Source organism: Danio rerio, chromosome 8 (genome assembly GCF_049306965.1).
Source record: "Danio rerio strain Tuebingen ecotype United States chromosome 8, GRCz12tu, whole genome shotgun sequence".
NCBI lineage: Eukaryota > Metazoa > Chordata > Actinopteri > Cypriniformes > Danionidae > Danio > Danio rerio.
This window is the reverse complement of record NC_133183.1, coordinates 44,795,231-44,818,056: the sequence shown is the minus strand read 5'-3', so window position 1 is coordinate 44,818,056 and position 22,826 is coordinate 44,795,231. Positions and strand designations below refer to the sequence as shown.

The following is a 22,826-nucleotide window of genomic DNA, read 5'->3' as shown; positions in this document are numbered from 1 at the left end:
ATTCATTCCATATGCAGCAGGGGGTCTCTGGTCTATCTTCTGACCTGAAAGAATGTTTGAATCAGAAGAAAGTAAGCCTAAACCTTGTTATGAGGCACCCTAGGGAGGCTTACCATTAAAAACAAAAGATCTGTTTGAACTGTTTCCAGCTCCAGGTGTAAAGCTGCCACTGGAGTGTGTCTCAGCACCGAGCGGCATATTCTTTTGTGTTGGTAAAATAGATCTGAGACCTTGAAGCTTAACTTGGTCAGACAACCAGCAGTCTGAGAGATGAGCTGAAAGTCTAGTTACTCATTTGCAGCGGGCAGCTTGTTTGTCTTCCTGTCATCCTCATTGTGAATCACTGGTCTTATTATCAAAACCTTGCTAGTGTAGTCTTTGATGTATCGGGACAGCAAAACATCTATCTGAAAGAGATTGAGTGCAAATAGAGGAGAAAAAAGAAAGAAAAACTCAAATGATGTACTGAGACGGTCTCCATAGAAACGCTTCCCTTTTTTTATTGGTTTGTCTTTTGTCTCTATACCTCATTTTCATCTTTGGGTGTTGCGGTGAGGATATTAACATGCCCAGACGTTTCAAAGGTTACTGACTGCCATCTCGTTGTTCTTTTCATCAGTTCATCTCCCTGCTGTTCATATCCACCAGTGGCCCTTTGAATTAGCATGTGAACTGGTGGAATCTTCAGCTCTTTGTAATAAAGTTAAAGCTAAATTTAACAATGTCAGTGAGATTACAATGGTGTTTTATCTGTGCAGATTTCACCAGTAGAGTCTTTGGATTGGATTACTAACGTAACTTCAATTGATTTAAATTCATGTTTATTTCTATAGCTCTTTTACAATGTAGAGTATGTCAAAGCAGCTTAACATAGAGGTTCTAGTAAATTGAAACTGTCAGTCCAATTTTCAGAGGTGAATTTTAGTTCAGTTCAATATGGTTTAAATTCCACTGCTGAAAGTCCAAACACCAAGCAAGCCATAGCAACAGTGGTGAGGAACAAATTTCACCAATTGACGAAAGTGAAATAAAAAACCTTGAGAAAAACCAGGCTCAGTTGTGGATGACCATTTCACCTCTGGCCAAACTTCCTGTGCAGAGCTGCTGTCTATGTGCCGGTGGTTTGTATTTGCTTTGAGTGATTTTAGCATAATACCACACAGAAGGGTTGGTTCATACTTGGTTTGGTGTGTTCCACACATTGGCTCTAATTGGGTTAATGTTAAAGCTTGTTGGCCTGATTAAGAATGTCGACTCAGCGTCAAACTGTTGGCTGAAGAGAGCACTCTCACTGGTTATTCAGCTATGAATCAGAGCGCAAGTGTGACTGTGATATAACGGTGAGAATGGTACTAAATGCTTTAAACTTTGTTTATATTAGAGATTGAAGAGTAAACAGACTACTGAAAGACATGTTCTCTTGTCTATATGCTGAACATACTCTCTTGTTTCAGTTGGCTTTTATCCATTTTTGTGTATTTACGCACACCTAAGGGCTGGGACACATCAAGCCGATGCCAAAAATCACCATTGAAACCCAACTGTGTTATTGCTTGCATCTGGACCAAAACGTTGCATGTGAACACACCACACAGATAAAAGCCAACTGAAATGAGAGCCACATTTTGCGTCTGCATAAGATGACGTGTCTTTACACTCAACAGTGGGCAGTAGTCTGTTTTCTTGTATACTGAAGTTCTGATGCATACAAAGTGTAAACAAAGTAGCATTTACAACCCCTAGCAAAAAAAGTATAAAATCACCACTCTTGGAAAATGTTTATTCAAATGTTTAAAACACATACAAACACATACATGCCACAAAACCAATTTCATCCAACAACCCAAGCCTCTGATTGGATGAAACACTTAAAAAAAAAAAAGAAAAGAAAGAACACTGTTGTCAATTGAAACTGTTTTTACAGATCAAACAGAGGAAAAAAAATATGGAATCACACAAATCTCAGAACAATTATATGGAATCATCAAATAAAACTGGTGGTTCCATACTTTTTTTGCCAGGGGTTGTAGTAACGTTATTACAGTAATTTCGCAGACATACTCATGCTCATGCCATTTGTGCAAATTAAATGCCAACATATTTGGGTGAAATCATGTTTGATCACCATTCAGGATGACAGATGTATTTATTTAAAAATTAAACCCAAATACATTCTGAAATATTGAGTGGTTGTCTAAAGTTTTAGTTTATTAGAAATTATTCCAAATTTGCTGACAAATTGGTGGAATATAGTAGTTGGATTTTGGGGCTGTACTGCAGGCAGTTTTTAAATGAAGTTTTTTTATGTCATGAATTATGTTTATATATATATATATATATATATATATATATATATATATATATATATATATATATATATATATATATATATATATATAAACTTTAGTTACTTTTTTTGCTATATGAATGAAAAAGAGACCTATATTAGATTTTGATTATTTTGCTTGAAAAAGATTTTGGTCTTTGATCCATGTTTGCTTTTATTCATTGACTAAAATAGTAAACACACTTTAAAGTATAGAATATTAAGAAATAAGTCATCTGCATGAAAAAGAATATAGAAATGTAAAAATACTCTTAAACTGCATTAAATCTAGAAATAAATGCAACATTGTCTCCACCGTTCTTGTTCCACTATGTGAATTCTTTAAGTTCTGACCAATTGCATGATTTGCAAGTATCTGTATCACAAACACTACTATTTGGAGGTTGACTAAATTTCAGTCATTTTGGTTTTCTCACACTGCATTCATTTACCAAAACAAGTATTATATTTTGACTAATTCCTTCATTTGTCTGTAAATAATCAATTCACTGGGAATTTTTGAATGAACAACACAAAATATTGGGACTTTCTTCATCCTTTAATTAGATAGATTAAACATCAATATAAAAAACTGCTAATCCAGACATTTTTTATTGATGCAACATTGCACATACATTTCTACAGAACTACAATGATAATTATGAAATATGCCAAAAGAGACTCGCAGGTTGATACTTTTGAACACTTTTTAGTTGTTGTTTTTTTTGCTTCAGGACAAGTAATATATTGGATTTTTGTTTCAACAATAAACAATTACATTGCAAAATATTCACGGAATCATATTATTGCATATAAAATAAAAATAACATATTTGTATATAAATACAATAAGATTGCATATTTCTGCACACTTTATCACAAGCACAAAAGCATATAAAAGCAATTAGCAAAAGGTTTTAATGTATTAGATATTTTTAAGCTGCGTCTTTTTAATTTTAAATTTGATTTTGTGACAGCAAATATATTTGAATGAAAATATACTGTCATATTTATTCATATACTTTATGTATTCAAGTCATCTTAAAAATGCATTTATTTAAGATGTACTTCACCATTAAGGCTTAGTCTTTGCTTTTTAAAAAAAAAAAAAAAAAAGATGGGTGTCAGAAGTTCAGTGTTTCTGTTTTCTTCGTGATGAAATCGGCATCCAAAGCAAGATTTCTTGATATCCAAATCATAGACAGAATGTTGAAATCTTGTGGCTCTGTCCAACCACTTTTTCACCACCAGGCATGGCTTGTACACCCAAGAATGACCATCTGTGTCCGACAAGAACAAGATGCATGTGGAGGAACCTTACAGATGGTATAGATCTAGCCAAGACAAATGTGTACTGTTTCTCTTCAAGCATTAGTGGTCTTTGAACTAACTAAGCCCTCTTTTTTCTGTCAAAGAACCACGCTAGCGGTGGCACAGTTGTTTGCCGGTATCCCAATGCCAATCCGCCGATGACAGGTGAACATCTTCCGTAATTCTGCCCTGAACCGATCATGCAGCCATGCATACAAAAATGGGTTGCAACAAGATGAACTCATTCCACACAAGTGACACAACAGCTGTATCAACAGAAAGTAGCGCTTATCAATCAGATCTATGTCAATATCCCGAAGAACATTAAAGACGCTTATTGGCAGCCAGCAGATCCCAAAGGCAGCGACGACCAGAGACACCAAGCGAAATGTCTTCCGTTTACGAGCTCGCTGGGCCTCAGCTTGGCTTTGGGTCCGATGGCCTGGTACCACGCAATTACGAAGCTTCACCGAAATGCACAAATAAGAGATGCAGAGAGCGGACAGTGGAAGGACATATGTGATGAACAGCGTGCTGTAAGCGTAGGCCAGCCGCTCTTTCTCCTGGCCCATCCAGAACTCCTCGCAGATGGTGAAACCTTCGTCCTTGAACTCCACGTGGTATGTGTGAGCCACAGCAGGAGCTACCAGACCACAGGACAAAATCCAGATCCCTGAGAGAAGGTATGTGCAGGCCAGAACTGAAATGCGCTTCTTTAGAGGATGAACTGTGGCGTAGTATCTAAAAGTTAAAAAGACAGTTTTAGGGGACAAGATACACCTCTTTTTCATACTAAAAATAAATAAATAAATAAATAATTGAATAAATAAAGTTGCATCATTTCCCTCATGCCACCCTACATAACTTTTAAACTAAAACCATCTCTTTCACCAAAATGGAACACAATGCAATAAAAATGTGTTCAGCCACACAGCCATGGAGTAGAGCAGAATCTACCCTGTGCCACGCAGTTTTTTTACGAGCCAGTCTGATGTGCGAGCGGTTTAGCTTTCTTCCTTGCGCTCGCCACGCGTCTATATCTGAAATAACAACCTTTTTGAGCTGATGATAATAACGTGCGCTTGATTATTGACGTGCTTTTGAAACACGATCCTTTCAGAAACTGACAAACACGAGAGTGACACGTTCAGAAAGAAAAGGACAAACGCAAGAGTGAAGCACGGGAAAAAAGAGCACGTTATTTCTTCAGCAAACGTGAACAAACTGCCTTGTTTTATTTATTATTATCACCTTTTTGACTAATTTCAACTCAGAATGATGGAATGACTCTCTAACAGAGGCTACATGTGCTGCTGAAGATTACAGACACAGATAAGAGGTTTTCACTGACTGTAGGCTATAATTAGTGTTGTTTTTTAACCTAATTAAGGATGAAATGTCTGCTGTGTGTAGTTCGTCAGTAGTTGGTAACATATCGGTGACTATAAGGGGCTGTATGCATTTATATGTTTATTTATTTATCTATTTATTTATTTATTTTATATAATTACAGACATTGCAGTAGGATATTTCGCACTGTCATTGATCTGCAGTTATAATCAAATCCTGTTCATAGAAAAGTTAGTATTAAACATTTATACAGAAGTATTTATGTGTGCAAAGTGTCTGTTTTGTAAGAAGTGCTTTACATATGATATGTGAGCGACCCGTACAGCTTTACTGTAGACATTTCCTTTAGCGAGAATGATGCGACTGAAACTTTGTCATACACCACGCCCACCGAAAGGGTAACCTTGGTAGTGCAAATGCAAGCCTGATAAATATACTGTATCTGTGGTTGTTGTGCGTATGGCTGAGCATTAGACACACACAGTCATTCTTCCATGGTGTATATGCAGTCAAATCTCCAGCTCTTTGTTTCTTGTTGTACATATTGAAAGGGTAGTTTAAATTGATATGATAATACTTAATAATAGGCATAATAATTATTTATCTGTCCCATCCACTTTTATTGTCCCAGTAGCGTAAGGACAGCAGAAAGCAGTTTGGGTAACATAAGTGACTTTACTGCCAATTGTTGTGTTTTTTTTTTTTTTTGTTGTAAAACTACAACAAATAGGGGGAAAGTATATACATATTCACATTTACTGTAACAAGTTCAATTCAACTAGCAGTACAATTTTACTTATCTACATAGTTTTTATGCAAATATTAATAACCATATGAGGAAAATCTGTTTGAGACCATTTAAATCAAATATTTTCAAAATTGATCATATTTGTTACACCATCAGCAAGCCATGAAGAAGTGTTTGTACAACACAATACAGGTGGACTAAAACTAATAATAATCAAATGACTCTTGAATGGTATAAAAATAGACCTTTAGCAAAACTAGAGCACTTACAGACATGTATTTCAACATTGGTCACACTTTACAATAAGGTTCATTAGTTAATGTTAATTAATGCATTTACTAACATGAACAAACAATGAACAATACATTTACTACTGTATCTGTTCATGTTAGTTAATGAAAAAACAGTAGTTCATTGTTAGTTCATGTTAACTCATGGAACATTAACTAATGTTAACAAGCATGGACTGGGATGTTAATAAGCCATTAGTAAATATTCAATTATGATTAATAAATGCTGTACGTGTGTTGTTCATGATTAGTTCATGTTAGTAAATGCATTAACTAATGAACCTTATTGTAAAGTGTTACCTCAACATTTAAGTCAGCCACAGTATTAAAACGCATGTGCATTACTTTCGACCGTACACTGAGAGAAAATAAAAGTAAAACCAATCTGTTTGCAGTACTTATCGACTTGGTGGTGGGTCAAAATCACAAGTTGCTAGACGCGACTGCAAAACAATGATAGAAGTTCAAAAATATATGATTTGGGGGCCAAATCTCGTTATATAGTTCGTGCCTCGGCTGGGTCAGTTGGCATTTTTGTGTGGAGTTTGCATGTGCTCCGGTGTCCCCCACAACTCTAAAAAACATGTGGTCCAGGTGAATTGACTGAGCTAAATTGTATGTAGTGTATGAGTGGGAATGAGTGTGTATGGATGTTTGCCAATGATGGGTTGCAGCTGGAAGGGCATCCACTATGTAAAACATATGCTGGATAAGTTGGCAGTTCATTCTGCTGTGGCAACCCCAGATTAAAAAAATTCAAAAAGAAAATGAACGAATGAATAAATAATTTAGCACATGCTAAATTAAACTGCACATGCCCCTATTTGCTATTTAAATGATGGACTTTTTAAGCAGAAGAGCTGAATAGGAAGATCCAACCCAAGCTCATTCTGGAAACGTAGCCCCACGGACGTTTCTGGAGACCGTGATTTACGTGGCCGGAGGTACGTATGGCCGCATTTAGTTTTTTCGAGCGAACGGCTGACGGCTCGCCTCCGAGTGGAGGGCTTTCAAGCTGCTACCAGTTTGTCCGCTTAGTTCACAGCGTTACTTCGGCGGAGCAAAGCCCTGGAGTAGGAGGAGGAGCTGGCTGCGGGGACGACCTGGATCGAGTCCGGGGAAGAGTGGTTCCAGAAATCAGGTAAGATGAAAAACAGAATCCAAAAAATAAGAGCGAGAACGTGGCGAGATCTGAAAACGCAGTCGAAATCAAAGACGAGGGTTTTTGCTTTTTTTTTTTTCTGGACGGCTTTTGCAAACCGTCGCTTGGGTTTAGGGAAGGAGGAGGAGGAGGAAGAATTAGCCGCCCGCCCGGTCGATCGTTTAGTCATTCAGCCAGCCAGATGGACGGTCGCTCCACAGCAGTGCTACGCGGGGCTACGTTTCCACAAAGAGCCCGGGTTGGGAAGATCCCTTCCTATTTCCTTCAATAGGAAGGAAACAGATCTGCTTATGTGAAAGGTTAGAGCATGCAGACCATCTACAGAACAAGTAGGATTCCACCGTAGCGGTTTTATTTCTACACTACCTGACAAAAGTCATCGATCCCAGTTGTTAGAGCAACAAATATAATTAGACTTTTAGTTGATCAAGTGGCAAAAGGTAGATTTTTTTTAATAAATGGTCTGTTGAACTGCATCCCAACCATCACAAATACTGAAATAGGCTTATAGGAACCCACATGGACCCAATATTCTCATAGAAATCAGTCAAGTTTGGTGAAGAAAAAATTATGGTTTGGGCTTACATTCAGTATGAGGGCATGCAAGAGATCTGCAGAGTGGATGGCAACATCAACAGCCTGAGATAGTTAGACATTTGTGCTGCCCATTACATTGGATTTATCTTTAATGCCTCCTACTTCATCTTACAAAATTGTTCATGTTCTGACCAATCTTGGAGCACCTTGACCTTCTTTGCTTTCAGGAACTTTAATGTGGAGGCTGAAGTATGAGAAGGAGCACTATCCTGGTGAAGAATGTTCCCTGTTCTGTGGTTTGTAATGTAATGGGCAACCCAAATGTCTTGATACCTCATGCTGTTGATGTTACCATGTGACCATACTGAATGTAACCCCAAACTATGATTTCCCTTTCCCAAACTTGACTGATTTCTGTGAGACTCTTGAGTCCATGTGGGTTCCAATAGGTCGTCTGCAGTATTTGTGATGACTGGGATGCAGTTCAACAGATGATTCATCAGAAAAATCTACCTTCTACCACCTTTCCAAATGATCAACTAGAAGTTATTATTTGTTGATCTTAAAACTGGCATAGACGACAAGACTTTTGTAAGGTGGTGTATATTTATTATTTTAGCAGTTATATCAGTGCCTTATTTAGTATACAAGGCTGGACCCAAGATATGCGATTGAGCTGTTTTTTTTTGTGAGAAGAGTTTTAATTGTTGTTTTATTTTAGTCTAAGAGAATCAAAAATAAACAAAGCAATCTATCTTTTTTTCTGTGGTGAATTGTGATTAATATGTGCTCCTGGGTGTCTCATAACATGACGAGAGCTACAAATAATCCAATGCACTGATGATTCTAATTCTCTATACCTGCATGTTTTTCATGTCTATGTGTAAATGGATGAAGCTGTTGCTGTTTTTTTTTTTTTTACAGCTAGCTTGGTTTTAACTGTGATTGCTGTCTCAGAGTATGAGGAAATGAAAATGAACATTACAATTCCACCATTATTGTATCAAATATAAGCTTAATTTTACATAATAAACTTTCAAAATAAGTTTGATTTTTGAGTACTTGACAAAACTATAAAATAGTTATAATCCAATAATAGGCAACAACAAATTGAAAACAGATTTAAAGGAAAAATCACATGGATTCTTAATATTGTTATATTAATTTGAAATGTACCACTAAACATGGTCTTGTCATGTCATTTTGACATAACTCGATGTTCTCTATCTAAAGTGGAACATCAGCTGACTTGTTGATGAATAAATAATTGGTTTTGAGCTGAGTTTAACAAAGGATCATAGGAGTAATTGTCTGTTGGAAAATGTGTATTATAAACATAAGTACGATAAAGAGGCTGGGTCAGATCACAGCAGACAAGAGCAAGAGCAGGTGAAAGTTCAATGTAAATAAATATGGGTGAGGTTGGAGGTCACGGAACCCAGGCCTCATTTAGGTTATCCACCCTTTTCAGAGTTTAAATGATCTTAAGCAGGGATACATTGTAAGTGGATGAAATACATTGGGCAGATACGGCAAAAAGGTATGAATAATTTGCTTCATGACTTTGAAAGGACTCATATACTAATGTAAGGTTGATATTATGAGATATGAAAAACTCTTATTTTACCAAAATATTGAAAAACTGAGATATGAAAAACTATTATGATATATGAAAAACTCTTATTTTACCAAAATCTTACTCTTATTTTACCAAAATAAAATACCATCATGTCTTGATTTTCAAATATTTAATTAGGACAGTAAAGTCTGACTTTGCTGAGACAAGCCTTGTCACTTAGAAATATTGTAGAGTATACAATAAAAAGTCATGGTGCAGTGGAAAAAAAATATTATTGTGTGTAACTTCCATGAGCTTGGAGGACTGCATCCATACTTCTCTACAGTGACTCAAAAGACGTATTAATTTAGTCATCTGGAATGGCAAAGAAAGCGTTCTTGCAGGACTCCCAGAGTTCATTACAATTTTTTGGATTCATCTTCAACGGCTCCTCCTCCATCTTACCCCTGACATCAGGCACGTGCACACATAGGGCTCAACCTGTGCAGTGCACATGGCCTTTTTAGTCTTGGATAGAAAGTGCCCTTCCAAAATGATCCGAAGGGCCCCCGCGACGCATCACACCCTCGGTCCCGCCCTTCAGTAGGCGCGCGACAACACAGCTGATCAGAACACGCGCGACAACACCACTCTTCAGTACGTGCGCGACAACACCGCTCTTCAGTACGCGCACAACCCCCCCCCCACAACCCCCGCCCCCCGCTCTTCAAAAAATTTATCCTGCACATGCCCTTTGGACGGTCTCTGCACGGGCCTGCCTGACATGCTCAATAATGTTTATGTCTGGTGACTGTGCTGGCCAATCCTGAATCACCTTGACCTTCTTTGCTTTCAGGAACTTGATGTGGAGGCTGAAGTATGAGTAGGAGTGCTCTCCTGCTAAAGTACTTGCCTTCTTCTGTTGTTTGTAATGTAATGGGCAGCACAAATGTCTAGATACCCCAGGCTGTGATGTTGACATCCATCAACAACCTGTCAAAAGCCTAAGACGAAGATCTCTGGTGGAGAGCCATACCCATAATCCTGAAAAGTAGGATGTGGATGTCTGTCTGTCTGTTCCTTCTGTTCATGCTGGTTCATGCATAAGGTGGATTTACTCTTTCTGAACCATTCATTGACAGCAGGCAGGTTATTGGGTTCTAAAAAACCAAGAAAAGAGGTGTAGTCCAGTTGATGGTTTCCATAGTGATTTCTATGTCAGTAAGACCTCATAAAGCAATTGATCTCCTGTTTAAGTCTCTCAGTTTGACCACTGGACGTGTTAACCTGAGGTAAGGTTGGCATTGATATTATATATCAATTGGCATATAAGCATTAAGATTGGCATATAGATAATATCACCAGGTAGACCATGAAAAGTGCATTATTTGTTTGGTGCAATAATAACATGTTTACATATAATTTCTAGGGCTGGTCCAAATATTATAATTTGGGATTTGAAGCTTTGGACAGCATCAAATATTTGAAGCTTTAGAAAGTCGGGTTGAATGTATTTTCACCGCTTTTAAAAAACAGGATTGTGTGTGTGTGTGTGTGTGTGTGTCTGTTTAAACTTATACTATGTCAAGAACCTTTCATCTAATGCACCCATCTATTTATCTGAACTGCTGCACCAATATACCCCCTCGAGAAGTCTCAGATCTTGTGAACAGAAACTTTTTTAAAGTGCACTTTTTTATTATTATATGTATATAGTTGGTCTTGTTATAAATAATGCATCTGTGCACTTCATTATTTTGTAAAAATGCATTTGACCTCATACACTTTAATCAATTAATTTCGTTAGCTATGCCTGTCTTTTGACAATCCAAACGGTTTCTAAAGAATGAAATCATGCACCATGCTACACCTTTTCCCCCATTTCAGGACCGTTAAAAGTGGAGGCAGTGGAGAAAAGGGCAATCATAACTGACTTCTTATTGGCAGCCAGCAGATCCCAAAGGAAGCGATGACCAAGACAACAAGCGAAATGTCTTGCATTTGTGAGCTCGCTAGGCCTCTGCTTGGCTTTTGATCTGATGGCCTGGTACCACGCAATTACAAAGCTTCGTTGAAATGCACAAATAAGAGATGCAGAGAGCACACAGTGAAAGGACATATGTGATGAAGAGTGTGCTGTAAGCATAGGCCAACTGCTTTTTCTCCTGGCCCATTCAGAACTCCTCACAGATGGTGAAGGATTTATCCTTGAACTCCATGTGATATGTGTGAGCCACAGCAGGAGCTACACGACCAGAGTCCAGATTGAAGTGTATAGGTGATCAGCCTTGTTAGTGACTGGTCACGCCTCTGGAATAACTTGCCAGTGGAGATCTCAATGGTAGCCTGACTATTATTCATTCATTTTATTTTCGGCTTAGTCCCTTTATTAATCTGGGGTCGCCACAGTGGAATGAACCACCAACTTATCCAGCACATGTTTAATGTATTGGATGCCCTTCCAGCCGCAACCCATCACTGGGAAACATCCACACACACTCATTCACACTCATACCCTACGGACAATTTAGCCTACCCAATTCACCTGTACTGCATGTCTTTGGATTGTGGGTGAAACTGGAGCACCCGGACGAAACCTACGCAAATGCAGGGAGAACATGCAAACTCTACACAGAAATTGTATATTATTTTTGTTCCATGTCATATTTCTGTTTCTATTTTATTTTTAATATTGGCACACACATCAAACATGCCAATACTTACAAAAAAGTATCTTGGAGCAAAATACGAAACCGAACAGGAAGTCACATATTTTTAAGTTCCTTTGCTGACAAAGTGCAGTTATAGCCAATTTTCAGGCATTGTATTTTAACAAACTCATCCTAGGAAATTTATCAGACCAACACTAGAATTGGGCATTGTCATCTAAAGGCCTTGTTGATGTGAAATTGCAAAGATCTAGAGCTTTCATCGAAGGCATGCCTGTGGCGGCCTCACAAACTTTGATGTTTCGCCACAAAATAGAAAGTTGTTATAACTCAGGCATGCATTGTCCAATCTGCCTCAAAATCCTCACGTTTAATAACAGTCTTGTACATCCTACATGTCAATATCCAGTTATAGCACCCCCTCCTGGCAAGGTGAAATGTCATGTTTTACAGTGTTGCAAACTCCTCGTAGAAATTTCATCAGGTTAAATCCGTTTTGTCAGTATAATCCAAAGGCCTTTGTTATGTGAATTTTTGAAGATCTATAGCAGGGGTCACCAATCTCGGGCCAAGAGGGCTGGTGTCTCTGTAGGGCTTGGCTCCAACTTGCCTCAATACACCTGCTTGGATGTTTCAAGTATACCTAGTAAAACCTTGATTAGCTTGTTCAGGTGTGTTTGATTAGGGTTGGAGCTAAAATCTGCAGGACACAGGACCTCCAGGAACAAATTTGCTGACCACTGGTCTAGAGCAGGGGTGCTTAACACTGTTCTTGAAGATCTACCTTCCTACAGTTCAGCTCCAACCTTGAACAAACACACCTGAAAAAAATAATTGGACCTGAGCATCACTTGATAATTACAAACAGGTGTGTTTGATAAAAGTTGCAACTGAAATCTGCAGGAAGGTAGTTCTCCAGGAACAGGGTTGAGCACCCTTGATTTAGAGTTTTCATCGAAGGGGGCGTGTCTGTGGCGGACTGACAAAGTTCAGTGTTTCGCCATGAAAGAGAAGGTATGGCTTATAACTCAGCCACACAATATCTGATCAGCCTTAAAATTCATGTTCGCTAAAATTTCTCTCCTGATGACATCTGCATGCCAATATCATGTTACAGTCATAGCGTCACCTGCTGACAGAAGGAAGTTTGGCATAAATCTGTGGTTTTCTCAGATTATATTTTATATTTGACAATTATTAGCTTAAATTATTCTTGTCCACTGTTCTCTGTCATCCTAAGGCCAGCGGGCCGTGGTGAGCTCGGGTGCAAGGTGCCTTTCATCGCTGCTTGCAGCTTTAATTCGTTTAATATTTCTAGATTTTTTGATTTTGAAAAAGCACTTTAGCCAGTCTAGTGTTTTAAACGTGCTATATAAATAAAATTAATTTGAAACTCGTAAAGAAACAAACAGAGTTCCATCAAACTTTTCAGAGTAGTCTTGGCAAAATCTTGCTTTGGGATTGCTTGGAGGTAATGACTAAGGTGCTCAATTAAGAGCCAGTGAAAGTGATTCAGAGTTGGGTAAAATCAAAGTTTGTAAAGTCTTCGGCAACTTTTCCATGAGTGATTTAGGGCAAAATATTGTAGCAGTTGTAAGTGGGCAGTAAGAATTGTCACCGACTCGGTCCCAGTCATTCCCCTCGCTGGCAGGCAGAGGTCACCATCTCCGGACTTCTAACCATTACGTCATCCCTTCACTCTGATTCCAGCACACCTGTTCTCCATTCCACTAATGACCCACGTACCACATATAAGCAGCTCTCACTCATACCTCAGTGCGAAGTCTTGTTTAGCCCCGGCCAGCATTTCTGAGCGTTCTATCCTGTCTGATCTCCCGTTTACTACTACAGCCCGTTTCACGACTCTGCTCTGTCTTCTGCCTGCCCTCGACCAAAGCCTGTTTCCTCGGACTCTGATTCTCGCCGCCTGCCCCTGACTAAGCCTGTTACACGGACTCTGAATCACGCTGCCTGCCTCTGACCCAAGCCTGGTAATCACACTGTGTCTGTCATCTGCTACTTCCCCTTTGATGTGTATGTTGTATGTCCGCACAGCCGTGCGAGTTGTTGATGTTTAAGTGTGACTTAATAAATACTGCAAAATGGATCCCTCCGTGTCAGTCTCCCCGTTACAGAAGACTTCGCCCAACATGGATCCCGCAGCCATCCAGGTTTTGTCTCACGAAGTCACAGCTCAAGCTCAGGTATTGTCTACTCACCAACAACAACTAACACACTTAACTCAGTTGACAGACGAACTTGTGAAATCTCTACAAAACCTGCAAGCTGCTCCCACAGCGCAACTCACCGCCAACTACTCTCCGAGTCCACTTGTTGTTACACAACCCCCGATGACCTCCGGAGCTCGATTGGCATTCCCTGACAAGTTCTCAGGTAACCCAGCAAAATGTAAAGGCTTCCTGTTGCAATGTAAACTGTTTATCGCCCAACAGCCCCATCTGTTTAAGGACGAAAATGGGAAAATTGCTTTTGTGTGCTCTCTGCTCACTGGGAAAGCGCTAGACTGGGCTACTGCAGTTTGGCCAGACAGTACCCCGATATTTCCCTCGTTTAATGACTTTCTCAAACGTTTTTGCACTGTGTTCGATCATCCGGAGGGTGGTCGTAACGCTGGCGAGGAGCTATTGTGTATCCAACAGGGAGATCGCTCCGCAGCTGAGTTCGCACTGCAGTTCCGCACCCTGGCAGTGCAAATTGGCTGGGCTGATGATCCGCTCACTACACTCTACAGAAAGGCTCTGAGACCAGAATTGCAGAAAGAGATGGCATGTCGTGACGAGGGAAAAACACTGGATTAACTGATTGAACTTTCCATAAGGTTAGACACTCTCCTCCGCACTCGCAACCCACTGTGCTCCAGTCCTGTATCCCCTGAGAGCTCCGCTGAACCCATGCATTTGGGTGGAACCCGCCTGAACCCAGAGGAACGAGAACGAAGGAGAAGAAATCACTTATGCATCTATTGCGGACTTCCAGGTCATACGAAGGTTTTATGTCCCAACAAGCCTCTCCCTAAAACCCTCTCGGTGAGTGCAACCACTATGTTCACGACCACTAATGATGTTATGAATTTACCTGTCATACTGAAAAACAATGGAGATGAGATTGTGACCATGGCCATGATCGATTCAGGAGCCGCTGGCAATTTTATCGACTACACGTTTACTACCACTCACTCCATTCCTCTAACATCCTGTGATTCCTCCCTAGCCATCACTGCTGTAGACGGGCGCCCATTGGGAGAGGGACGCATAAAATTCCAGACTCAACCAATCTCTCTTCAGACAGGCTCTCTCCATGAAGAAGAGATTTCCCTCCTTGCCATCGACTCCCCTAAGCACTCTGTAATTCTCGGGTTGCCATGGCTACAACTACATGACCCTCAAGTTTCCTGGAGAACTGGTAAGATCACAAAATGGAGCAATCATTGCTTTACCCAATGTCTGCATTCTGTTTCCCCAGTCCAGATCAACACGATTACCAGCACCGAAGACCCTGAACTTTGTCAAATTCCAGAGGCATATCATGATTTAAATGAGGCATTTAATAAGCAGAAGGTTATCAAGCTCCCTCCTCATCGTGAAAATGACTATGCCATCGAACTGTTACCAGGCACCCCTCCCCCTCGTGGTCGCATTTTCCCCCTCTCTCAACCTGAAACTGAAGCGATGAAGAATTACATCTCCGAGGATCTAGAAAAGGGCTTTATCCGACCATCTACCTCACCCGCTTCAGCAGGCTTTTTCTTCGTTAAGAAGAAGGATGGTAGCTTACGCCCATGCATTGATTACTGAGGCTTAAATAAGATCACCGTGAAATACCGCTACCCCTTGCCATTGGTTCCAGCCGCCCTTGAACAACTCCGATCAGCTCAGTATTTCACTAAGTTGGACCTCCGTAGTGCATATAACCTCATCCGCATACGACAGGGAGACGAGTGGAAAACCGGGTTCTCTACAATTGACGGCCACTATGAATACCTCGTTATGCCCTTCGGCCTAGCAAACAGTCCTTCCGTGTTCCAGGCTTTTGTAAATGAGATATTTCGAGACGTGCTCAACAAATGGGTCATAGTATACATTGACGACATCCTGGTCTACTCCAACTCACTATCTGAGCACATTCAGCACGTCAGGGCAGTGCTCAAACGCCTCATCCAGAATCAGTTATATGCAAAAATCTCCAAGTGTGAATTCCACCAAACATGCATATCGTTCCTGGGCTACATCATCAGCCCCGAAGGCGTGGCCATGGACCAGCAAAAGGTCGACTCCGTGACGCAATGGTCACAACCTGAAACCATCCGACAACTGCAACGATTCCTGGGCTTTGCCAACTTCTACAGGCGCTTCATAAGAAATTTTAGTTCAGTTGCTGCTCCACTGACCGCCATGGTAAAAGCCAATAACGCTCGCCTGAAATGGAACCCAGACGCTACTCGAGCCTTTACTCAACTCAAAACCCGCTTCTCCAGTGCACCCATTCTGCGTCATCCTGATCCCGAGCAACCCTTTATTGTTGAGATTGACGCATCCAATACTGGCATTGGAGCCATCCTGTCCCAAAGATCCCTAGCCACGAAGAAGCTCCATCCCTGTGCTTTCTATTCTCGCAAACTCAACTCCGCTGAGCGGAACTATGACGTGGGAAATCGAGAACTCCTCGCCATGAAGGCGACGTTAGAGGAGTGGAGACACTGGCTTGAAGGCGCCAAACACCCTTTCACAGTCATCACCGATCATAAAAACTTGGAATATATCCGCTCCTGTAAACGTCTGAACCCTAGACAGGCAAGATGGGCTCTGTTTTTCACACGCTTCGACTTCCAAGTCACATATATCCCTGGCTCGAAAAACATCAAAGCAGACGCTCTTTCACGCCTCTCAGACGATGAGACCTCAGAAAACAGTGATGCACCCATTATCAAGGATCCCCTAAATGTTGCTCCCATCCAGTGGGACATTGAACACGAAATCCTTCAAGCCGACGAAACCAGTTCCACGCCACAGTCCTGTCCAGAGAATAAAATCTTTGTCTCCCCGTCACTTCGGGAGAGGCTCATCTCCGAGGTGCATGACCATCCCAGCTCCGGTCATCCAGGCAGCACAGCCACCGTGCAATTAATTCAATCCCGCTATTGGTGGCCATCCATAAACAAGGACGTAATCAGCTTCATAAACAAATGCTCACCCTGTCAGATGTCTAAACACTCCTGTCACCGTCCAGCTGGACTACTCCAACCCCTGGAGGTGCCACACCGTCCCTGGTCACACATCGCCATAGATTTCGTCACCGATCTACCTATATCCCAGGGCAAAACCACCATCCTCACCGTAGTAGATCGATTTTCTAAATCCTGCCGTCTCATTCCCATACCCAAACTGCCTACAGCCATGGAAACAGCCGAACTACTCTGCGAATGTGTGTTCCGATACTATGGTCTCCCCGAAGACATCGTGTCGGATAGAGGTCCCCAATTCACATCTCGTCTCTGGTCAGCATTCTTTAAAAACCTGCAGGTGAATATCAGCCTAACATCCGGCTACCATCCCCAATCCAATGGGCAGACAGAGCGCTTGAACCAGGAGATTGGCAGATTTCTCCGCACATATTGTCACTCTAACCAGAATGAATGGGCTAAATTTCTTATGTGGGCAGAATATGCTCAAAATTCTTTGAGAAAATGCATCAACCGGGCTAACTCCATTTCAATGCGTCCTGGGCTTCCAACCGCTGTGGACACCTGGTTTAAAAGCTGCGAAGAGGTTTGGAACGCGGCTCACACTCATCTCTCTCACGCCGTACGGCGTTTCAAGGAACAAGCCGATCGACACCGACGTCCTGGTCCCATGTATTCCCCAGGACAATGGGTATGGCTTTCCACCCGTGACTTACGCCTCAGACTGCCCTGCAAGAAGCTCAGCCCCAGGTACGTGGGTCCGTTCCAGATTGAAAAGCAAATATCTCCTGTTTCGTTCAGACTGACACTCCCTAATCATTTCCGTATTTCTCCCACTTTCCATGTCTCTCTGCTCAAGCCTGCTGTTAGACCCCGGCGTCGAGACTTGCCTCACTTCAGGAGCCGTTCGTTGGGGGGGGGGCTCTGTCACCGACTCGGTCCCAGTCATTCCCCTCGCTGGCCAGCAGAGGTCACCATCTCCGGACTTCTAACCATTACGTCATCCCTTCACTCTGATTCCAGCACACCTGTTCTCCATTCCACTAATGACCCACGTACCACATATAAGCAGCTCTCACTCATACCTCAGTGCGAAGTCTTGTTAAGCCCCGGCCAGCATTTCTGAGCGTTCTATCCTGTCTGATCTCCCGTTTACTACTACAGCCCGTTTCACGACTCTGCTCTGTCTTCTGCCTGCCCTCGACCAAAGCCTGTTTCCTCGGACTCTGATTCTCGCCGCCTGCCCCTGACTAAGCCTGTTACACGGACTCTGAATCACGCTGCCTGCCTCTGACCCAAGCCTGGTAATCACACTGTGTCTGTCATCTGCTACTTCCTCTTTGATGTGTATGTTGTATGTCCGCACAGCCATGCGAGTTATTGATGTTTAAGTGTGACTTAATAAATACTGCAAAATGGATCCCTCCGTGTCAGTCTCCCCGTTACAAAGAATAATGGTTTTGTACACCAAACTGACACAGGAGCATAGTACCATCTTTACTAAACTGATTGAGCTTCAGCAACATCTTAAAACTTAATCATAAGAAAATGTTCATATCATGGTGATGTCTTAATTACTGAAATTATGAATGCTGACTATATATCTTTTGATATGTTGAGTCCTAACATGGGAGGATTGCCATTAAAACATTGCAGACAACGTCTTTGTGTTGTAGTGTTAAAGAATCAGTGATTTTTTTTTTTAAACTAGTTTATTGATATGTACTTTCCAAATTATACAGTTCACGAAAAAAAAAAAAAAAAAAAAACTTTCCATCACTACCAGACATACTAATTCTATTTTCTAATATTATTTAGGATGGGTAGTATGTGATGTGAATTAGGAAGCAGCAAAACAGATTTATAATCAGAAAAACACTCAGGGTTAGCTATGTGTGTCTTAAATAGTCAATATAATATTGATCAGGCGGGAGAGTAATCAGCACAAGACATATTGGTAAATAGAGTTCAGGTAGAAGTACAACTGTATTTTCAATTGATAAGAGGCTGTAGTGTGCTTACTTTCAATGGACAGACCTTTCCCTGATCCTCTTCTACTCTAGTTGAATGTGTTTGGATCTAAACCTGGCAATCATTTCAGAAACTTTCAAAAACAGTATTCACATAGGTCTGACCATATGTAAATGTAGGTAGAAGACAAATCACCAGACAATGAACAGGAGGTGACAGCCTGTGCAAAAAAAAAAGAAAAAAAAAAGAGAGAAACTTAACTGTAAGGTAAATGGATTCTTAATGCACCTATTGTACTACAAACTACCCATTTTTCATTTTCTTTGACAAACATGCAGTACCGTCATCCGTCATTGACTTCAACACCCACACAGAGAAGGTAGCGTGAAGGTTAAATGCTCTTACAAAGCCAGAAAGTTAAACAGAGAACACACTCCAAGAATTTATTTTCAGAATTGTAGAAAACATGTTCTGGTTTATTTAAGGTGTCCTTGGCATTTCACATATGGCACATATTTTGACATTGCTATTTCGGTTTTCTATCCAGGCATGTATGTATCGTTCAAGTTTTCCATCTTTCTATTTTCAGAATATTATACAATTAAAAAATTGACACATGTAAAATCGCAGCGGTACTGATAAAATTTTTTTCAATTTAAAATTTTTGATGATTTATTCACTCTGTTAAACTATCAAGTATTTCATCATTATTCATACTTTGCCCAAACTTGAGATAAAAGCAGGACATTGATCTGTATTGGAGAAGGTGGTCAGTTTGGAGTATGGAATAGACTCAAAACTAAATTTTGCATCACATATTATATCTTCAGAAACATATTTTGTTGTGCTGGTTAAAAGTCTCTTCATATTCCAATAGTAATGATTAAAGTAAATGATCTACATGTATTTATACATATTTTTATATTCTGGATAAGGCATAAAACTAAAAAAAAATCTGATTAAATATTGTCGGACCAACAATTTACTCAATTACGACAGGTATCTCAAACTATCTGTCAACAAATTTAAAATTAATTGACATACGTCACTTACGCAAACAAGTGAAGGATGCATCTAGCACTGACAGAGAGACGTCATATGCCTCCTGAACCTGAACTTCTTTCTGAAAGACAAACGTGGTCTTGTATGCATAAAAAAGAAGGATTGTTTCTGAAAGGGCTTTTACTAAAAGTGCAGAATCAAAACTTTTCTCAACCTTGAATCAATATAAGAATTACTTTTGCACGCTTAAGGGCAATGATGTTATGCAGTTCAAAACAATGATCTGAAGGATGGCGCCACAGCTCAATTATTTCTTTTAGACAGGTATGTTTTAAAAATATTTCAGCCACGCAAAGCTTATGTAGACTGTGTTCTTGTTTATGAATGGGTTTATATGCACGGAAGTGTTGTTCAGCCACTGAAAACATCCGGCTGAAGATTGGCTATTTTTTTAGTTCATGGAGTGCCTCATATAGATCAATAATATAGTCAGTTAAATAGACCTGAGCATTCGTTTAGTTGTTCAAGTGAAAAAGGAGATGAAAACAAGCGATGTACAAGGATCGGCGAGCACAACTGAAAATGAAAAGTCACTAGTTATCTTGGTAACATAAACATAAGTGTAATGAAAAATGGATATTTCTGTTTTTAACACTCCTTTTTTCTGATCTAATTTTTATTTAGCTTAATAACAAACCATAAGTAAATGTGCTCTTCCGCCTAACCAGCTTTACTGAGGTAAAGTTTGATTTAATTTAACACATTTGTTCATTTTTGTACAGCGACAGCCTTTGACAGTTTTGGGGAACTATAATTCCTGCACCCGCTGGCCTGTCAGCAACTATGCTTGATAAATTGCGTGTCTCCATAGAGTTTTCTAACTGGTGAATGACATAATATAATATTAAATCTAATCAGTGCATGTCTGCATGTTTATGACTTAAAGGGCACATAGTTTACCCCTTTTTTTATGATTTAATATTAATATTATGGTTCTTTTGAGTGTGCCAGTTTAGGTTCGGTTCAACACACAGTTCAGATGTTTTTATTATAATGTGTTAAAAAGTGTCATGTTTAGGGCGTTTACACAGTTTGCTGTTTTAGGGGCGTGTTGCTTCACAGTTTCGGCTTCCTGCCCAACGTAACAAGAGGGCGGAGCCAAGAGCTCCCACGCTCTGTGTTTGCAACAGACAGGCTGACAGACAGAGAGGGAAAAGCTAAACTAAGCTAGGATGAGCATTCAGCTGTACATGTACGAGTCGGACACAGACCAAGCAGAGAGTAAAAAATCATTTGTGTCTTTGTATAGTCTCGATGTACAAGTGCCAAGCTTGTACACCAAGACAAGCACACACACTGAATTAACTTTGATTAATGCACCGAATGCGCTGCGACATGGCACACCAGACACACTCAGTGACGTGGCAGAAACACCAGGGCAAACACAACGGCACCGCGCCTAGCCGCTGACCCGAAACGCCCCCGCGTGCACCCTAACAGAAACCCACGCCGCGCCGAGCTGTTGACACGAAGCTCCGCCGCATGCACCCCGACAGAAACCTGCACCCAGTCACTGACCCGAAGCTCCGCCGCGTGCACCCCGAAAGAAACCCACAACAACGCCGAGCCGCTGACCCGAAGCTCCGCTACGTGCACCCTGACAGAAACCCACCCCCAGAACTCCGAAATGCACAGCGCCGCGCCACGCAAAAGGTACAAGCAATAATTTTGATTACAGCAATAATGTCGAGAATATTGATCTTGTGTTGAGCCCAATGAGCTTTTCATAAAAAAATAGAGCAAGGGTGTTCCTTTAATGATGTTGCTTTGACTCACACGCTTAAAATGGCGGACGTGCAACAAGAAACTGAGAATATGATCGTGATGCAAGGCTGTCAATCCATATTGGTGGGCGGGGGGACCACTCTCCTACGTAAAGTTGCGGTAGGTCTGAAAACCGCTGCAATTGGTCCACCGTTTTTTTTTTGTTAAATTGAAAAAAAGGACTGTGTGTGTTTATATTACCACAATATGACGGTCTATATACTATACTTGCAAACATGTCTGTCCAAACAGCTTGAAAAGTAGATTTTTCACCATATGTGCCCTTTAAGGAGACGTGGCTTTGGACAGAAGGGGAGGGTTGTAAAATGTAGCTATTATGCTAATGCTCGCATTCTGGTAGATCACCTACTGCACCTTTAAAGGAGAAATGAAGCACTCAGTCAAGTTGACTTTATTTTGTACATTAGATTCCACTTTGCTGAAAATATAATTTAAAAAAACTCAAATAATGTGACCATTTAGCAGAAAACAGCATTTTTTACTGTAGATTTTAGACCTAGGGCGCTGCCATCTTGGAATGTCGTGTCTGACGTCACGAGATTGGTTGTGTTTTGTCAGCTAAACTTAAACAACGGAAGTAAAGGAGACTGCAAAGCCTAATTTAACCCAATGCGTGAAGTTGTGGACATGGAGCTGCTGCAAAAACAAGCATCAGATGTGTGTCTAATATAAAATATAGATATTTATTCTATTTTTCTTTTTTCCTCTTTTGATTACTGATCATTTCATGCGTTTTGATTCACTCTCTGTAATATGCTGCCTGACTGCAGGTCTGGGTTTCCACCAAGATTGTAACGGACTGAACACAGAGACAAGACAGCCTAATTTAACCCAATGCATGAAGTTGTGGAGGAGCAT

The 22,826-nt window shown here is 40.6% G+C and overlaps 1 protein-coding gene across 2 annotated transcripts in view; it reads right to left on the bottom strand.

Moving 5' to 3' along the window:
* Window positions 1–2,868: 2,868 nt before the first annotated feature.
* prlhr2a (prolactin releasing hormone receptor 2a) overlaps window positions 2,869–22,826 on the bottom strand; it is a 44,197-nt gene continuing 24,239 nt past the window's right edge. The window contains exon 3 of one of the 2 annotated variants that reach the window (XM_005167225.5): window positions 2,869–4,377. In XM_005167225.5, the coding sequence (XP_005167282.1) occupies window positions 3,735–4,377 (643 nt within the window). In that variant the 3' untranslated portion in view covers window positions 2,869–3,734. The remainder of the gene's footprint in view (window positions 4,378–22,826) is intronic. The other variant, NM_001039526.1, reaches the window with a different exon arrangement.